The 17,435-nt window shown below is 36.5% G+C and overlaps 1 protein-coding gene across 7 annotated transcripts in view; it reads left to right on the top strand.

Annotated features, from left to right (window-relative positions):
• The window catches only part of LOC308678415 (zinc finger MYND domain-containing protein 11), a 117,038-nt gene that overhangs the window by 75,261 nt on the left and 24,342 nt on the right, over nt 1-17,435 (top strand). For 5 of the 7 annotated variants that reach the window (XM_081345590.1, XM_081345592.1, XM_081345591.1 and 2 more), the window contains 2 exons: nt 4,119-4,278; nt 13,641-13,802. In XM_081345590.1, coding sequence (XP_081201716.1) covers nt 4,119-4,278; nt 13,641-13,802 — 322 coding nt within the window. The remainder of the gene's footprint in view (nt 1-4,118; nt 4,279-13,640; nt 13,803-17,435) is intronic. The other 2 variants (XM_081345594.1, XM_081345593.1) reach the window with 1 other exon arrangement.

The raw sequence follows: 17,435 nt of genomic DNA, 5'->3' as shown, positions 1-17,435 counted from the left end.
GCTCTCTAAGCTTGGTTGTTATCATCTCTCTCACAGCTTCTGTGGTATGCATCAGCATCCCCTGGGTTTTGAAGAACCTAACACTATTAGCTCTTAGATTTGAAGACCTGGCTTCCTCAGCATTGGGGTCAGACTGTTAATGGAATATGATATATGTGAGGATTCTGATTGTGAACTGATTTTTGAGGGCTTTGAATGCATTGTAATAGTTTTAAATGATATTTTGTGTTTTCATTTTATAAGCCACCTACAATTACAATGTCGAGATTTTCAGGTTATAAAATAAATAAGAGAGGCTAGAAGAAATTGCTGCACAATAACAAACTGGAATGAACAGAGACTCAGTCCTTGCAGAGGAGGCTTAATAGAGGAGAGTAAAACATGGCAATTTTTAGAAAACAGCAGAATAGAAAAAGTGTATAGATCTGTTCCATATTATTAGATTTAGTTGCTGGCTTACTTCGGTCCTGCCAATTAGGCATCATCATATAGTGGCTCCTAGGAATTAGACCATTTATGCTTTTGTATCTGACCTTTGGAACAGCTCTTGCCTATTTTGGAGCAAATTTTAAAAACTAATTTTATTTCACAGGCCTTGGGATAGGAGATATCAAATGGGCCCTTTTTAGTTGGACAAAGGTTGATGTAGAAAAATAACACGTTGTTCCCTCAGACAGGTGCTGGGTTTTCATACCTCAGAGCTTGAGTCTTTTTACCCCTCCTCTTTAATATCTAAATAAAACTGCTGGGTGAGGTCATCCAACAGCAAGGGTATGACATCATCATGGCAAGATGGCTCAGTTCTGGCCTTGGTCCCCAGAGTCTGCTGATTGGCATCCTTGACTCTAGACAGGAGTTGTACGAGTCTAGGTTGAAGTTGCCATACTTAACAATGAAGCAGGCATTTTAACAGGGTAGACAAAAACCAGGAATCTTTTCAAAAAGATCCCTTTGGGAGATAGTTAAAAAGGAATCAAGTTGTTAAAGAAACAGGAAAAATGTCATTTAAACCAGACAAAAGAAGTTGAGCTTGAACACATGGGAAATCTCTCCTCAGATTCAATCAACAGCTACCAGATGCATAAATTAACCACTGATAGCCACAGGTTTTGTCAATCAAAGCGCATAGCCAGCAAGGATTTGAGCTCCTGAAGCCCACCCACTCTTTGAGTTGTCCGGATGTATATTGGTAGCTTCCTTCCCTCGGGTTAGTGCCTGCCAGCCTAGTTGAGAAGGATGCGGGAAGAGTGCGTGTGCATACTTACGTGTGAGAAAGAGCAGATATATACTATATATTGTAACCAGTAAAGATTAGCTGTTATTTTATAAATTCACTGAGTCTTGGTACTTTCTAAAGAACAGGTTGTGCCTCAGTGTCTGGTTGAAAGTATTTTGAGTGTGGCTGTTTATAAGGGCTGTGAGGGGTTGTGATAGTTGAACTGCCCCAGACTATGCTGGTATGCACTTACTGTTCCTGCTTAATGAGGAAGTTATGGGGGCCCTTTGCATAGACTGTCTTATGTACCAATTGCTCCCTTTCCTCAACTGGAGGCCTTGTCACTCACCCTTTAGTCACCACCTGGTTGAATTATTGCAATGTGCTTTTTAGATAGAGCTGTCTTCAAAGACCACTTGGAAGTTTCAATTGTCCAGAATGCAGCAGTGCACATAGTATTGGGAGTACATTGGTTTGCTTATGTTACACCTATTATTGCGTGAGCTGCTCTGGCTTTCAGTTTTTCTTCTGATTGCAATTCAAGTTGCTGTTTATTACTTTAAAGTTCTTCCTGGCATAAGACCTGGGTATTTGCAGCATTGCCTTTCCCTAAGAAGATTGGCTTATGTCACTATATCAGGTAAGGTGGCATGCTGCAGGTTCCGTACCTAAAATCTTCCCATCTAGTGGGATCTCAGAAGCATTGCTTTTTTGTGGCCATACCTACCAGGCTCATTGGCAATTCAACGGCCCAACCTTAGAAAGCTTTACAAGGTCATTAAGCTTTCTACTGGGGTGCTGGAATTGTATGAGTAGAAGGCATGGAAGGAGAGTAACTGGATTTGCTGTGTGGCATCCCAAGGGGACAAATATGCACAGGGTGTTTGGTTTTTGTTTATGATTGTTTTATTTACTGATTTATGGATGTTGCAAGCTGCTACAAGAAGATCAGCGTCCATACAAAACTTTTATTTATTTAATTAGATTTTTATCTTGCCTTTTTTAATTTTATAAGTAACACAAGCTGGCAAATATAAATACTTCCTCCTCTTATTTTCTGACAATAACAACACTGTGAAGTGAGTTGGGCTGAAAAAGAGCAACTGCCCCAAAGCCACCAGCTGAATTTTGTGCCAAAAGTGGGACTAGAATTTACACTCTTCTGGTTTTTAGACCAGAATCTTAACTACTACACCAAACTGGGTCTTTTTAATAAAATGAAATGAAAAAATAATTATTATGTTTGTTATGTTATGTTATGTTATGTTATGTTATGTTATGTTATGTTATGTTATGTTATGTTATAATATTATATTATTATATTTAATATAATTATAATTAATATATAATATAATATATAATATATAATATATAATATAAATAAAAATAAGTTAAAGTTAGTTTAGGGTAGGGTAGGATAGTGTAGCGTAGGATAAAATTAGGATAGGATTAAGATAGGATAAGACCGGATAGGATAGGAAAGGACAGGACAGCATAGCATAGCATAGGACGGATAGGGTAGGATAGGACATAATAAGGTAAGGTGATAAGATAAGATGATAAGATAGTGTTATTGTTTCTTTGAAATCCATGGAGATCCCAGAATCATTTTGGAATTGGGTAGCCTAAAAAATCTGAAAAATTAAATGCATAAATATTTTGTCTCTAAATCAGGGGTGTCAAACTCAGTTTCATTGAGGGCCACATCAGCATTGCGGTTGCCCTCCAGGGGCAGGGTGGGTATGGCCAGGGTGGACGTGGCCTACTGGGTGGGCATGGCTAGAGTGCATATGGCCTACTGGATGGGCGTGGCCAGCTCTACATCGTTGGCATCAAGGGTGCCTATGGGGGCCTGGGCAAGAGTGGGACAGATCTGAGGGTCTCTGGCAGAAGGAGGGTCTCTGGGCCAGGGCCAAGGCAGTGGGGGCCGTTCCCTCACTGTTTTCAAGATGACTTCACGGACCACATGAAACCACTTCGCGGGCCGGATCCGTCCCCCGGGCCTTGTGTTTGACATGTCTGCTCTAAATCCTTTAGCACAGGGGTGTCAAACTCAATTTCATTGAGGGCCACATCAGCATTGCGATTGCCCTCAAGGGGCCAGGTGGGTATGGCCAGGGTGGACATGGCCTACTGGGTGGGCGTGGCTAGAGTGCGTATGGCCTACTGGGTGGGCATGGCCAGCTCCACATCGTTCGCCAGATCCGGCCCCCGGGCCTTGTGTTTGACTATCTAGCTAATAAATTATAGTAAAGATTTTGATGGTTCCCACTTTCTTCAATCCCAACTGATTTAGAGGAATGAGTTCTCAATCAGTTGTTCTTCGATGGATTTTATTACGCTAGTTGTCTTTGGCAGTTCTTGCCCTCTGTGCTTAGATCTTTGGCTCTCAAAATTGGTAAAATGACATTTCCAGCTGTGAATTAATACTGATAAGCACTGAACAAATGAGAAGAAGAGTACTATGCTGTTTCTCAATTCTTCCCTTTCTTCACCAGATTGCCATGAAGCAAAGTCTGAATTTTCTTGGGGGAAAAAAAATCCCATCTGCATCATGACATACACATTATTTTACATTGAAAGGTGTTGCCAAACTGAGTTGTTTCTTTGCTTAGCTAATTAAATTCTAGTCTGGTTTGGGTAGCTTTCAACCTAGATTTTTAAGATATTAATAGATTTTAATTCTATTTATTCTCTCTTTTTTATTCAGTTGAGCTTTAAATAACCTTTTGTAGCTGATCTTTTGTATATTCAGTGCAAAACATTAAGAGATAATAAAATAAAGAAAAGTGAAAAGAACCAGACCATATTATGTAATTTTGAAATTGTTGAACACAGACCACAAAAAATATCCAGATACTAATGATAATTTTGTAAGCATTTGTTTCTGTTTTCTTTGTAGATATATGTCCCGGGTTCACGGTATGCATCCCAAGGAGACCACACGTCAGCTTAGTTTAGCAGTGAAGGATGGACTTGTTGTCGAAACCTTGACGGTGGGATGCAAAGGTTCAAAAGCTGGTATTGAGCAAGAAGGATACTGGTTGCCCGGGGATGAGATTGTAAGTATATTTTCTGCAAGTTTTGCCATCACCATTTCCTGGAATGTTGACTTGAAATTCTTAGTACCAGCTTATGTGTATAGTCTTAGAAAAGCTTTATTTTTAAAATGTAAAATGAGGTTTAAATAAAACTGGTTTCATAATTATCTCACGTAGTTGTAGACATTTTGTTTTAGAGCACAGAATGCTTAAGATTGAAGGTAATTATTGTCTGCATAAAGCTTCAGAGGTGAATTAAGTGTATTTTTAAAAATGCAGCCTAATGAATATAGATATTTATAAACATACATTTTTAGACATAGATTAATTTCAAGGCATAGCAATTAAGGTGTTCATCAAAGAGATGCAGTCCAAAACAGTTAATGAAAAAATTATTTGGCATTCCAGTTGAGAAAGTTCAGCACCCAGATTTTGTCATATGCATCCTGTTACTTGTTTCAGAAATAGGTAGAAGAGGAACACTTTCACCACAATGTAAACCAAGTATTGTTACTTTAATCCACAATAACCGTGTTTCAGTAGGATAAGTTGAAAGCACTTAATTTTGAAAAACTTGGAAAGTTATTTTTCTTTGCAAAACGTCCCTGGAATGGTATCAGGGAAACTTCTAAATAGCCCAAGTTTAGGAAGCTTTGTAGGGTTAGACTGGGATGACTAATTTTATTTTCATATAAATCTGAAAAATTAGCATGGGCTAAGATATATTGTTAAATTAACAGGTCTTTAAGCTGTCCTTCAGTTGATTTAGAAAAGCCACAAACACTAGCTGGGGCCTGCCTCTTCCACAGCAAATCTTCAAGCTGATGACATTGATTATAGATATAATGCTTTAATTGTTAGTAATTCTGAATAACTTGGAAATGCATTATTAACTGTGAATCAGTTTGGGTAATATATAGTAGAAAGACATCAACCGTGACTTTACATTTTTTTTGTTTAAATTTCCCCCCCAATATTGCTATAGTTTCATTTGGTATAGCAGTACATTGGTAATTGTTATGAAATCTTACTTTATTGATAGAATGTCTGATTCAAAAAGTTAGCTATCTTAGCTTTCTTTTTAATTAAATTTGGTCATGTAAACATGAAATCCTAAATTTAAGATGTAAATTTATTTGTAAATCAGTTGCCTTTAGAGACGGACAACTCAAGCATATACAGGAAAAAAATTGTTTCTGTTCAGTTTTTAAAGGGATTTTTGGATCATAGAAGTTAAATTAAGAGGAGAAGTGGCACTTTATAAGTGCTATTTTTTAATACATAGGGTAGAAAATTTTAGTAGAGATGTTCTTCACCTAATTTAAATATCCTTAGGTATAGTATTGTGCCAGATAAAGCTTTTGAGTACAACTACAGACTGTAGATTTAAGAGTAACAAACTAAAATACTAGATTTAGCAATACCATATATGATAGCAGGTATACTGCATGTAATCAGAGTTGTGTATATTTTCTACCACATGCATAAATCAGATTTTCATGTCAAGTTAGTCAGAATTCTTCACATGGAAAAGCTGATATATAAATCAAGTTGCCGGCGTCAACTTCCCTCCGCCCTGTGCGTTCCCACAGAGAGGGCCTCCGGTCAGAGAATGTCGACTGGTGGCCCCCAGGGGGAGGGCCTTCTCTGTGGGCGCTCCGGCTCTATGGAACCAACTGCCGGTTGAGCTCCGTATGGCACCAGACCTTCGCTCCTTCCGGCGTGGTCTGAAGACCCATTTATTTGAACAAGCTGGTCTGGCCTGATGGGGGACGTTAGGGTTTTTTAATGGGTTTCTTATATTGTTATTGTTTTTTATCTGGGCACCTGTTTAATTCCCTTTTAATTTTTGTATTTGCTATTTATATATGCCCTGTTCACCGCCCTGAGTCCTTCGGGAGAAGGGCGGTATACAAATTTAATAAAATGAATGAAATGAAAATGAAATGAAGTGAGTAGTATTCATGTGTTAGCTCAGATTGTATAGTGAATCTACTACAACTAGTCCCCCCAAAGGCCAGTAAGTGTTATATTGCTTGGAAATGTTGTCCGTTTACTAATGTAAATCTTAACTGAGTTGTCTTTTATTTTCAACAGTTTCATTATGCATGAAAAAAATGATTTAATGAACTAAGATTCTCATTTCTAGTTTCTGCAGCCAGTTTAATTTTTGCATTGCATAAATTGTAAAATATAAACAACTCTGTTCTTAGAGGGCTTGCATATGTTTTTTTTTAAAAAAAAAATCCATGAGAATATGAGAAAGTTTCTCTTCTCATCTACATTTAAATGACCGGGATGCCTTGCGTACAGTCACTCATGCTCTCGTGACCTCTCGTTTGGACTACTGCAATGCTCTCTACATGGGGCTGCCCTTGAGGACCACCCGGAGGCTTCAACTGGTGCAGAATGCAGCCGCGTGAGTTGTGTTGGGGGGTCTCCTGATACTCCCATGTTACACCTCTGCTCTGCGAGCTGCATTGGCTACCGGTTGCCCTCCGGGTGAGATTCAAGGTGCTGGTTATGACCTACAAAGCCCTACATGGCATGGGTCCGGATTACCTACGGCAGCACCTGCTGCCAGCATCAACTTCCCTCCGTCCAGTGCGCTCCCACAGAGAGGGCCTCCTCAGGGTGCCTCCGATCAAAGAATGTTGATTGGTGGCCCCCAGGGGGAGGGCGTTCTCTGTGGGCGCGCCAGACCTGTGGAACCGCATTCCGGTTGAGCTCCGGATGGCCCCTGACCTGCGCTCCTTCCGGCGTGATTTAAAAACCTATCTATTTGAACAATCTGGCCTGGTCTGATGGGTTTGGGGTTGGATTTAAATAAGTTTTAACACATTTTTAGTATTGTATTCTTGGGCACAATTATTTAATTCCTTTTAATCTCTTTTTTAACTTTTGTATTTACATTTTGATATTTATTGCCCTGTACACCGCCCTGAGTCCTTCGGGAGAAGGGCGGTATAAAAATTTAATAAATAAATAAATGAATAAATAAATATTACATGCTAAGGTTTCTATTTATTAAAGGTACAGTCCTAATAATATATATCTTGCATCCCTTGGGTTCATATAATTAAATTGTTTAGAAATGAAAAATATTACATAGATGCAACATACTGTGCATAGCTTCTGTAATGGATTGATCTGCGAGTTTTTTAGTTTAGCAAAGCTTACTTTTGTGTGACTGGAACCTCTTCTAAATATTTGCCTGCTCTTGTCTCTTTACCAAAAATAACATCAAATTTCAGCTCATTGCAGAAAACCACTGCAGATTAGATCAAGTTTTTGATCATCATTTCTGTCATTGTTTGTTTCTGAATTTTTATTTGTCCAAATCGTTTTGTTGCTGACCTTTAAGCATTATCAACTCTTCTTATAATCATAGGGGTATATTTTAATTAATATTAGATAACTTTCCAATGCCCATGAACTAAGTTTAAGAAAAGATGAATGATTTACTTGTTTTGTAACCATAAATATATTAAGTGCAATCCAGGTTCTGGCATGTATGAAAACACAACAAGGCTAATGGAATTTAAAAATAGAAATAAAATGTAAGAGTAGCCCTGCAGAATTTGAAGAAGCCGTAAACTCAAATAAGTTTGGCTTTATAACCAACATTCCCTATCCGTGATGGAAATCCACTTGGCCTTATTAAATTTTATGATGTTCCCCATCATAATTGCAAACTTGAAGCAAGGTTGAAAATACCTTCCAGGCCACAGTACATGGTTAGAAAGATATGTTCATTTGAAGTTGGGTAAGTTTGTTATATTTAGATTATTTTTTATGATACCAGAATACTACAGATACCAGAATACCAGAACTTTGTGTCAGTCTTCTTTTTAATAAAGAATTAATATATTGTGAAAATAAAATGGTTCCCATTTCCTTTAGGGCTGGAGCACTTTCTATAATGGCAGTATAATTTTTGTTTCTCTGTGTCTTCTAGTAAACGATTCTGCAAAATCTTTACTCTTGCACATAAAATTGATTTTCTAATTTTCATTATAATATATATTTTGGAATTGCTTAAAAGTAGTTCCGTAAATAATGGGAGTTATATTTTAAGGGTGGGGACTCATGAGAATAGGTTTTATTTACAAATTGTGGAAACAATTAGGTCCCTGATCAAAAGCAAAGCACTTTTTGGATTTTTTTTGCGGGACATTATGATATATAAGCATGTCTGTCTTCAGAGGAGCTATTAACTGGGAATGCTAATCCTTCTGCTTTTTTTCCCCTTTGAGTATGTTTTCCTAATTAAGTTACCGTAAGTGCTTTTTAGAAAACATTTAGAGCTTTTGGAAAACATTTTGAGAGAGAGAAAAAGTCCATAGAGTTTATTTGGGGAAATTTGATTAGGGTTAGGGTGCTCTCAGTAATAGATGTTTTCCTTCAGCTTATGTTTCTCACATAGGTTCAAATACATAGACCATATTTTTTTTCCTGTATTTTGAAAGGCTTACAGCATGCAGCCTTTTTCTTGGACAACTGTAAAAATGAAGGTGAAGAACTTTTGCACTACGTAGTCTTAAATATGTTCTGTCACATCTCTCTTTTTTGTGGTTGTTGTATATTAAGATAGATTGTTGCTTTTCCAGTCTTCAAATAATGGAATTAATAATGCTTATCAGCAGTGTTGTAACTAGTACTTGAAATCAGCCTTCTTTTTTGCAGCATCTTGGTTAAAATACTATTTTCCCCCCTCCTTCCTGGAGAGCTGAAAGTGGTCACTCACATGTTTTGCTACAAGATATAAAGTTGCAATGCTTTTCCTCTTTTTTTGTGTGTGTCAATTACTTTGGGAGGATATGATGACATCTCGTGGAAGACTTTGCAAATACAGAAAAAGATATATTTGTACTCTGAGAATTTTTATGTTTATCATAATTAGAATACTGGCTGCCAGATGTTAGTTATATAAATGTCCTGTTTCATCTGAGGAAGTTACGTGGCAGATAACTTTGTATATCTCCGTTTCTGCAAAGGTTCCAGTATTTGTCCAAACTTTATACCAGCCTTTAAAAAAGGAAGATTTATGGTTTTATTTTTATTTTTCCAAAACTCAAAACAGAATTTGTATGGATTGGGTGGGGGAAAAACCTTTCCATTAACACTAAAATTTATTTTCCTCTGTGTTTTTATTTCCAAATTTCTGTTTCATTTAATTTTTTTTAAAAAACAATATCTTAATTACTTACTTTGATCAAAGAAGAGGTTACACTAGAAATATAACTCTGTCCAATTCATAAGCATATGTTACTAACCACAGTGACAGCAAGATGACCAAGTTTGTATTGTAATGTCATAGCACATGTTCCACTGTTTTATACTTGAAATGTGACTTCATAGTTGACTTTATAATCAGTTAATATCATTCAGTGAATACTGAAAGACTGTCTGTCCATTCAGCCTAATGGACAAGGTCAGTTTTAGTACATCAGACAAATGTACAACAGAGTTTGCATCTACTTATCAGAAATAATCAGATCTGGTTTCTGAAAATTTGGAGTTATTATTTTTTAATAAATCCATTTATTAATTACAGGGAAAAATATGACCAAACATTTAAATACACACAAAAACCTCTCACAATAATTAAATCATTAAACTTAAAGAGAAAAGTAATAAACGTGCTTGCAGTTACAGATGTTAAGATGCAGCACAGCAAGAAGACATAAATAGGTCAGCTATTAGTTATAGTATATTAATGATTTCACAGTGGACAATTTCAACTTTTTGCTTTTTTATTTAGTTAACTAATACTCATATGGAAATCCCATTGAAATTAAATGGAGCAGCAAAATATCTGGTAGTTCCCTTTCATTTCATTTGATTTGATATAAAAGATTTGTCATGGAATTATGTCAAAATCTTTTATTTCATAATTGCTTCTTTTCCATGAATGTGGTGTTTTTCTCTGGATAATAAATTTTCATAAAGAAGAAGAAGAAACGAGCACAAAATGAGAGAGTTAATTAAAATTAATATTCTGGTAGTCTTTGGTAAATAATGCAACCAATAATTTAAACACTCATGTTGTCTTTTTTCTGAAATGAACTTTGACTAAAAAGCTTAAGTTCTATAAATTGAATGTATCTTGCAATGGATTAATTGATGAACAGAAATCAGTAAGAAAAGGAAGATGAAATATAAAAGACCAGTTTACAAATTATGAGTTCTATGTAACTATTACATCATCAAACTCATTATCAAACTTAATATTTTTGTATGCCTATATATCAAAGTAGATATAGATGTGGAAGTAGTGAGCATTCATATACAACATACCTCTATAGGAATGGAAGCTACATTCTTTCAAAGGATGAACAAAACAATTGAATATCAAGTACCATGAACTGACACCTCCAAATGGGTCTGGTGATTTTAAAAACAACATATTTTAATATAAAATTTTTTAGGAAGGGTTTTATTTTAGCATACATGGTAGTTTACTTATCCCAAAAATGTGAGAATCTAGCATTCATACTCATTTAAACATGTCCCCTGATACACCTCAGAATTGTTTGGGTTTGTGATGGAAGATGTCCCCTGCATTTAAGGACATTTTCGCAGTACAATACCAATGAAAATTATAATATGCATTGTGTCTATGGAGACTCCCACCTGTAGATCTCAGTTACAAAGGAACTGGAAAAAACTTGAAAAGGTTTTAGTCATTTTAGATTGGACTCAGATTGATTATAAATAGGGGATGGAGCTACTTGGCCTAATGGAAGATCTCCCAATTCATCTAAGGAAAATGCACCAATAACTCACACATGATTACAAATGCGTATAAAAACATGTGAGTAAACATTGATTCTGAGGTGCTTTATTTCACAGAGCAGGTTTTGACATTCTTTCCATGTATCTTATGATTTCTAGTTATTTTTAAGCTTAAGGAATCAAAATGAGTTCAGAACTTTTGTTGCCCTACAAGGCAGTGCAGAGCATGAGAAAGGTGTGCATGGCTGCAAGTGTTCCATAAAACTGCTGATATGTTGATACTTAATAATTTTATCTTCCCAAAGAACCTTTTGTATTGATTTTGTAGTTACATTAAGGCTGCTTGGCCTACAGTGGAAAAGTGCCTCTAGTACAATGTTTTTCAACCACACAGGCTGGGAAATTGTGGGAGTTGAAGTCCACACATCTTAAAGTAGCCAAAGTTGTGAAACACTACCCTAAAACTTTTATTTCATTCTTCTTTGTAACATATAACTCTTAGATACTTAGATGAAATTTCATTCAGCATGGTTTAAGTAAAGCACACTATTTATATGTGACAGTAAAAGCTAAATATATGTGAGCATTAGCCATTGAAGAGTGTCAGAATTAATTCTACCCTTTAGAAACATCAATAATAACAAATGTGCTCATTTAGCTGGATTATGCCCATTATGAGGAAAATTAGGAAATCAGCGAGATGGAAAGAGGCAGTTTTTTATTTTTTCCCTACATTGTTATGAGAAATCGTATTTATAGGCTTCATTTACACAGTTGAAACATTTGAAGGACCACAACCTTGAGCAAGACTGAAATTAGGTCAAAATTCAGTATTTGGATTCATTGAAATCATTGAAATCAAATTTCAAAAGGTATGTTTTGAAATCAAAATCATGCTTGAACTTGCTTTATTTTAAAGCTGATTTGTGTTTTGTTCTGCTCTGTTTGTATCTTCCTGCAAGTTTGCAAACTTTTAACTTGTCAGCGTTCAACTTATTTAATTTATTAAAACCGTAATTTGCAGAATATTCAACCATCGTCACTCTGAAAGGTTGGGAGTTCTGCAGACTGTAAGATCAATACAGCTGCAGAGCCCTAGAGGTTGGAAAAGCCGTTTAATGAGTCAATTTTGATATATTTCTGTGTTCTGTTCTAAATTGTCATGCAGGTCAGCAAATTTTAATGAAGAAATAAGAACATACATAAAATTCAATCAGAGCAAAACCAAATGACAAAGTACTTTGGGGTCATCTGGAAGTAGAAGAGAGAAAAGGGCAGCCTTTAGATTCCTAGCCTCGTTAAAACTGGCCATTAAGTACAATTGATATCACATTTTCCTGCTCATGTGACACTTATGTAGAATGGAGTCTTGTGTGAATTCTGAGGAACAGACGGACTTTTCTTTTATATGTGTTCAGCACGCCTTTGCAGATGATCCAGCACTTTACATGTGCTTATAGAAATAAATAAAGTGGAGGAATCATGGGGGTTCAGAGAGAGGCAAAGGGACAAATGATAAAATATGCATTGCTTTGGACTTTGTCATATTACTGTGACCTCAGCCGCTCTTGTTGCCTTTTAAAAGCTTTTTCTTCTGTCTAGTCAGAGAATATCCACTGTAGAATCAACTTATAAACCAATGCATTCAGGAGAAACATCACAGCTGCCATGGACAAATTGGTGTGTGGAATAGCAATGATAACTCCTGTACTCCCTATGTTCCTTAGAATTCCACATCTGGAGGGTGATTTTGCCTTTTCAGAAGAAAAAAAAATAGACTTGGGAGAGGACCACTAGAATAGCAAATGGTTGAATACAGTTAGTCCTTGACTTACAGCAGTTCATTTAGTGACCATTCAAAGTTACAAAGGCATTGAAAAAAGTGATTTATGACCATTCTTCACAATCATTGCAGTGTTCCCATGGTCATGTGATCAAAATTTTTGGGCACTGGCAACTGACTCACATTTATGACGGTTGCAGTGTTCTGGGGTCATGTGATCACCTTTTGCAACCTTCTGACAAGCAAAGTCAATGGGGAAGCCAGATTAACTTAGCAACTGTGTTATTAACTAAACAACTCCAGTGATTCACTTAAAAACTGTGGCAAGAAAGGTTGTAAAATGGACAAAACTCACTTAACAAATGTTTCACTTAACAACAGAAATTTTGGGCTCAATTGTGGTTGTAAGTCGAGGACTACCTGTATCACAATTTATTTTCCTAAAGCAGAGGAAGGAGTACCATTGCCTTCATTTAATAATATAAAGATAATTGGGGCTTCATTGAAATTCAAAATTTATCTTACAGTAAGTAAGAAAAGAAACCATTTTTGGGGGGGGGGAAGATCTCAGCGCACGGGAACATGACATAAGAGTGTTCATGCTGTTAATCAGACACACTCATTCCATGATTTAAGCCTCGGCATTGATTAGAAACTAAAAGCAAAGCACTTTCAGATACCAGTTACCAAGTTTATAGAGCAGAATTTAAAAACAAAACAAAAGGTATAATCCATGAAAAAAGTGCCATATTTTAAAATGCCTAACCGTTGCTAGACTTCAAGAAATGTGCTTTTTAAAAAATTCATGGCTGTTTCAGATATTGACAGACTGTTCTATCAAATTATTTTGTATTTTTTGTAGGACTGGGAGACAGAAACTCATGACTGGTATTGTTTTGAATGCCATTTGCCTGGAGAGGTGTTGATATGTGACCTGTGTTTTCGGGTGTATCATTCCAAGTGTTTATCTGATGAGTTCAGGCTTAGAGACAGCAGTAGTCACTGGCAATGCCCAGTTTGCAGGGTGAGTACCTCTGAGCTTTCATGTGCTGAATAGAGGCTTGGTATTTGTTATTTATAGTTTTAAGAGGTTTCTGGTGAGGAGAAACATCCAGCTTTACCTACTGCAAGGACAGTCCCCATGTTCAATGTAGATGTAGACATCTGGGTGTGTCTGGGCAAAATTAGTGAAATAAAAACATGCTACACATAATCCTTGCCTTAAGGCAGTCCTTAAATGTTTTGCTGGATTGGAAACTCCATAACTTTGAGTTTCAGAATTCTCCACGTGAATCTTTTAACAAGCTTTGGCCTTAACAAGAAAATAGTACAGGAGCTTAATTCCCATTCATTTCATTAGCAGGACTACTCTGCCCTCTCCCTCCCACCCAAAAGCATTCAAGATGTATTGTCTTAATGGACATAGGCCTCCCCTCTTCCAGGTTCATCCCTTCGTAACATCCATAGAACTTGAAACCAGAGTGATGCCTTAACCTTTGGCTCTTTCACTTGCCTGGATGTTAAATTCTTTCTGAATTTGCCCAACCATATCCAGATGTGTGCAATATTTTTCTTGATTCTTCTCTAATACCAACAACTGGATTGTTATTTAGAAAAATGTAAGCTTTATGTGCCTAATTTCTGTCAGGACTCCAGAACGTTTGCATTACAATTTAAGAAAAATACAGTACACATATAAACAAACTGACTTAGTTATAAACTTGATTAATTAATTTATTTCTTAATGATTTTTTTGCCACCCTTTAAATCAAAGTTTTTCCAGGGTGACTTACAGAACATTTAAATAATGTAATCTAAGTTTTTCTTTATTTCTCTTTCACTCTATATTTTAAGCTACAGGTGTTTGTGAATGTTGCGGGATGAAATTCGTGAAGAGCAATTTTATTCAAATGTTGCACATTAAACGGTCACATTTTGCTAGAGTTTCTGTGAAATCAGGTGCTTTTCCTTCAGAATCACCTTTTTTGTACCCCCTTTTAAAAAAACATTGCCTTAAAAATCAAATAATGTCTGGATTTCTTTTTTCCCAGAATGATACAATTTGCATAGGGATACCAAAGGAAAGAGAGATGACAATTTTGATAGACCTTTTTGTCCTCCATTTTTTCTACTTTCTCACTTAGACATGCATAGTATATACTGCGCTGAAGAATGTGTTGAAAAATGAATGAAAGGTCACTGTTACTTAACAGATAGAAAGCATCATCTTCCTTATAACAAAAATGATTAGTAAAAATAATGGAGGGGTAAAAGTTACATGACAGAAAGAAGAATAAATGGTGAATCCTTAGAGGGAGAGATGTTGCTCCCATTACACCTTTTCTGAGCAATAAGAACCTTCTTAATTACCTTTGGTTCTCTTTTCTTTTTTAAGCCAAACATTTTTCCTTCCTCACTATGAGCTTCGTTGTTTTCTTGCAGATGTTTCATTACCAAACAAGGTAACATCATCACCGCTAGCAAACATCCAAGCTCAGAGAGCAACAAGGGCCTCACAGTTCAATCTTGAGCTACAAATATTCTCTTCTATTGGTTTTTCCTTCCTCCCTTGACTTCCTTACAAGTAGGCCTTGCTCCCAAATAAGCGATCACTCATAAAAGAGCCTCCATTTTGCTCAGAAGCTACCATCTATACACAGCTGCCAGACTTAATTGGACTTCTGTCTCCTTACCCAGCTTTCTACATGCTTCCTCCATGGTTTGACTATCATAAACACCTACATTTGTTTCTTTTATTTAAGCAAATGGGCAGCAAAAACTTAGCTATCTTGATTTTGGTCCTGCGTTGGTTGGGCAAGATAAGTTTTCAAAATCAGACTTATTTTTCCTTCTGATTGTGCATCGGTTGCTGCCAAAATTAGACAACTTTGGGGCCAAAGATTGTGTTTCAATCTTTGGAATTTATGTAACAAAACTAGATAGGATTCTTCATGTCCCAGTTGATTTTCAATATATCTATAGGCAATTTTGGCATATTTTTCTGCTGCTGCAGATTTGATTGACATCAAATTACAAATTCAAACCCTTTTCAAAAAGAGTGTATGAGAGATCAAAACTCATGACAGTGGCCAAAAAGTCCATGCAGGCCTTTGTGTTAGTCCACTGTATCCCAACATTGGCCATTCCCACGTGTGTGGACTTCAAGTCCCAGAATTCCACTTTCATTCACATGGCTAATGAATGAAAGGTCTGAAGTCCATGAACCTGAAGTCCATGAACCTGGAAATCACCAAGGTTGGGAAACACTGTGTTAGTCACTAACTGCCCTGATTTATATTGACCAGATGCATCTAGTAATCCTGGTGTGCTTTCCTGCCTATGCCCAACAGTGCATATGATATATATAATCTAACATGCTTTAGTTACAGGTGGCAAATACCAGTCACTATTCAGCAAAGGAACAACTAGTGCAGTCGGATCACCATCTTTTGGGGGGTCTCTCAGATTGGATTCTGGAACTCTCCAGCTCGGTCGGCAGTACTTAAATCTCAATGCAAGACTCACTATCATTGATTCACAAATGCATTTATTTTGGGAAACAAGTCTGGCTTTAGAAAGGACTTCCTAATGTTCTTGCTCCCCTCCATAGGAGGCTGGGGCAGATCACAATAGCTAAAAATCCAAAGGCACTTTCTGCATTTTCCTGTTGTCATTCTGTACAAACATTTCCTTCCTGAGATGCGTTTGCTATGAGAATTGAATAGAAGATTAATGAAGTAGAGGTCATTCTTCAGCCATTAAACAGGAAAATGCCTTGGGCATTGTGATTTAAGTTGTAAATAATGTCAAGTGCCTGCACTTTCTTGTTCACGTGTGTACATTTATTCACACTTTATTATAGGAAATGACTTTATTATAGGAAATGGAATTTTTTTTAATCCCATTTATATCCCACCCTTCTCCGAAGACTCAGGGTGGCTTACAATCTAAAGCACAAATCAATGTGCTTAGCACAATTTAACTTCAATAGACATGATGTTAACAAAAATTGCTGAATCAAAGCACCTTTGTGGTTTTAACACTTCCCTACACTTCTAGCACAACAAGCTGTTTTGGAAAGTACGAGGAAATTGCATAGGTCGTTAAGCAAGGACCTCTTGTGTTCCCGACTTCCAGAAACATTTGGGAAGACTTCAATGGACTTTACTTGTGGGAAGCTAGCAGGGAAAGTCACAAATCACAATCACTTGACTGGCACAAGACAGTGGACAGAAATCCATGCAGGTTGCCAAGTTACTGGATTGTGATTATATGACCACAGGGTAGTGTATTGACCAAAACTTTAATGGCTCTTTGTTACTACCACTTATTCAACGGCGTTGGTGTTGCAAATTTGAATTAAGTCTCACAATAGTGCAGATTTAATAGCTGGAAGCATTGAAGTCAATCATTGAATCTTTTACTATGGTCTTTAAGCCACAAAATGCAGTAGTATTTGTAAAATATGTAAAGCAGATAGATAGAAACAGATAAATATATAGATATGAAAAAAACTGGTCATACAGTACAATAATATAATAAAAACAGCAGCAACAATAACAATAATAATCCAAATATCAGTATTAATCACCAAGATTGGCACTAATCTTCAGTCATTAGGACAAATAAAGACGCAGAATTGGGCAACCTGTGTGTA

The sequence above is a fragment of the Vipera berus genome (assembly GCF_964194415.1).
Source record: "Vipera berus genome assembly, chromosome: Z".
Classification (NCBI taxonomy): Eukaryota; Metazoa; Chordata; class Lepidosauria; order Squamata; family Viperidae; genus Vipera; species Vipera berus.
This window is presented reverse-complemented; position numbering and strand designations above follow the sequence as displayed.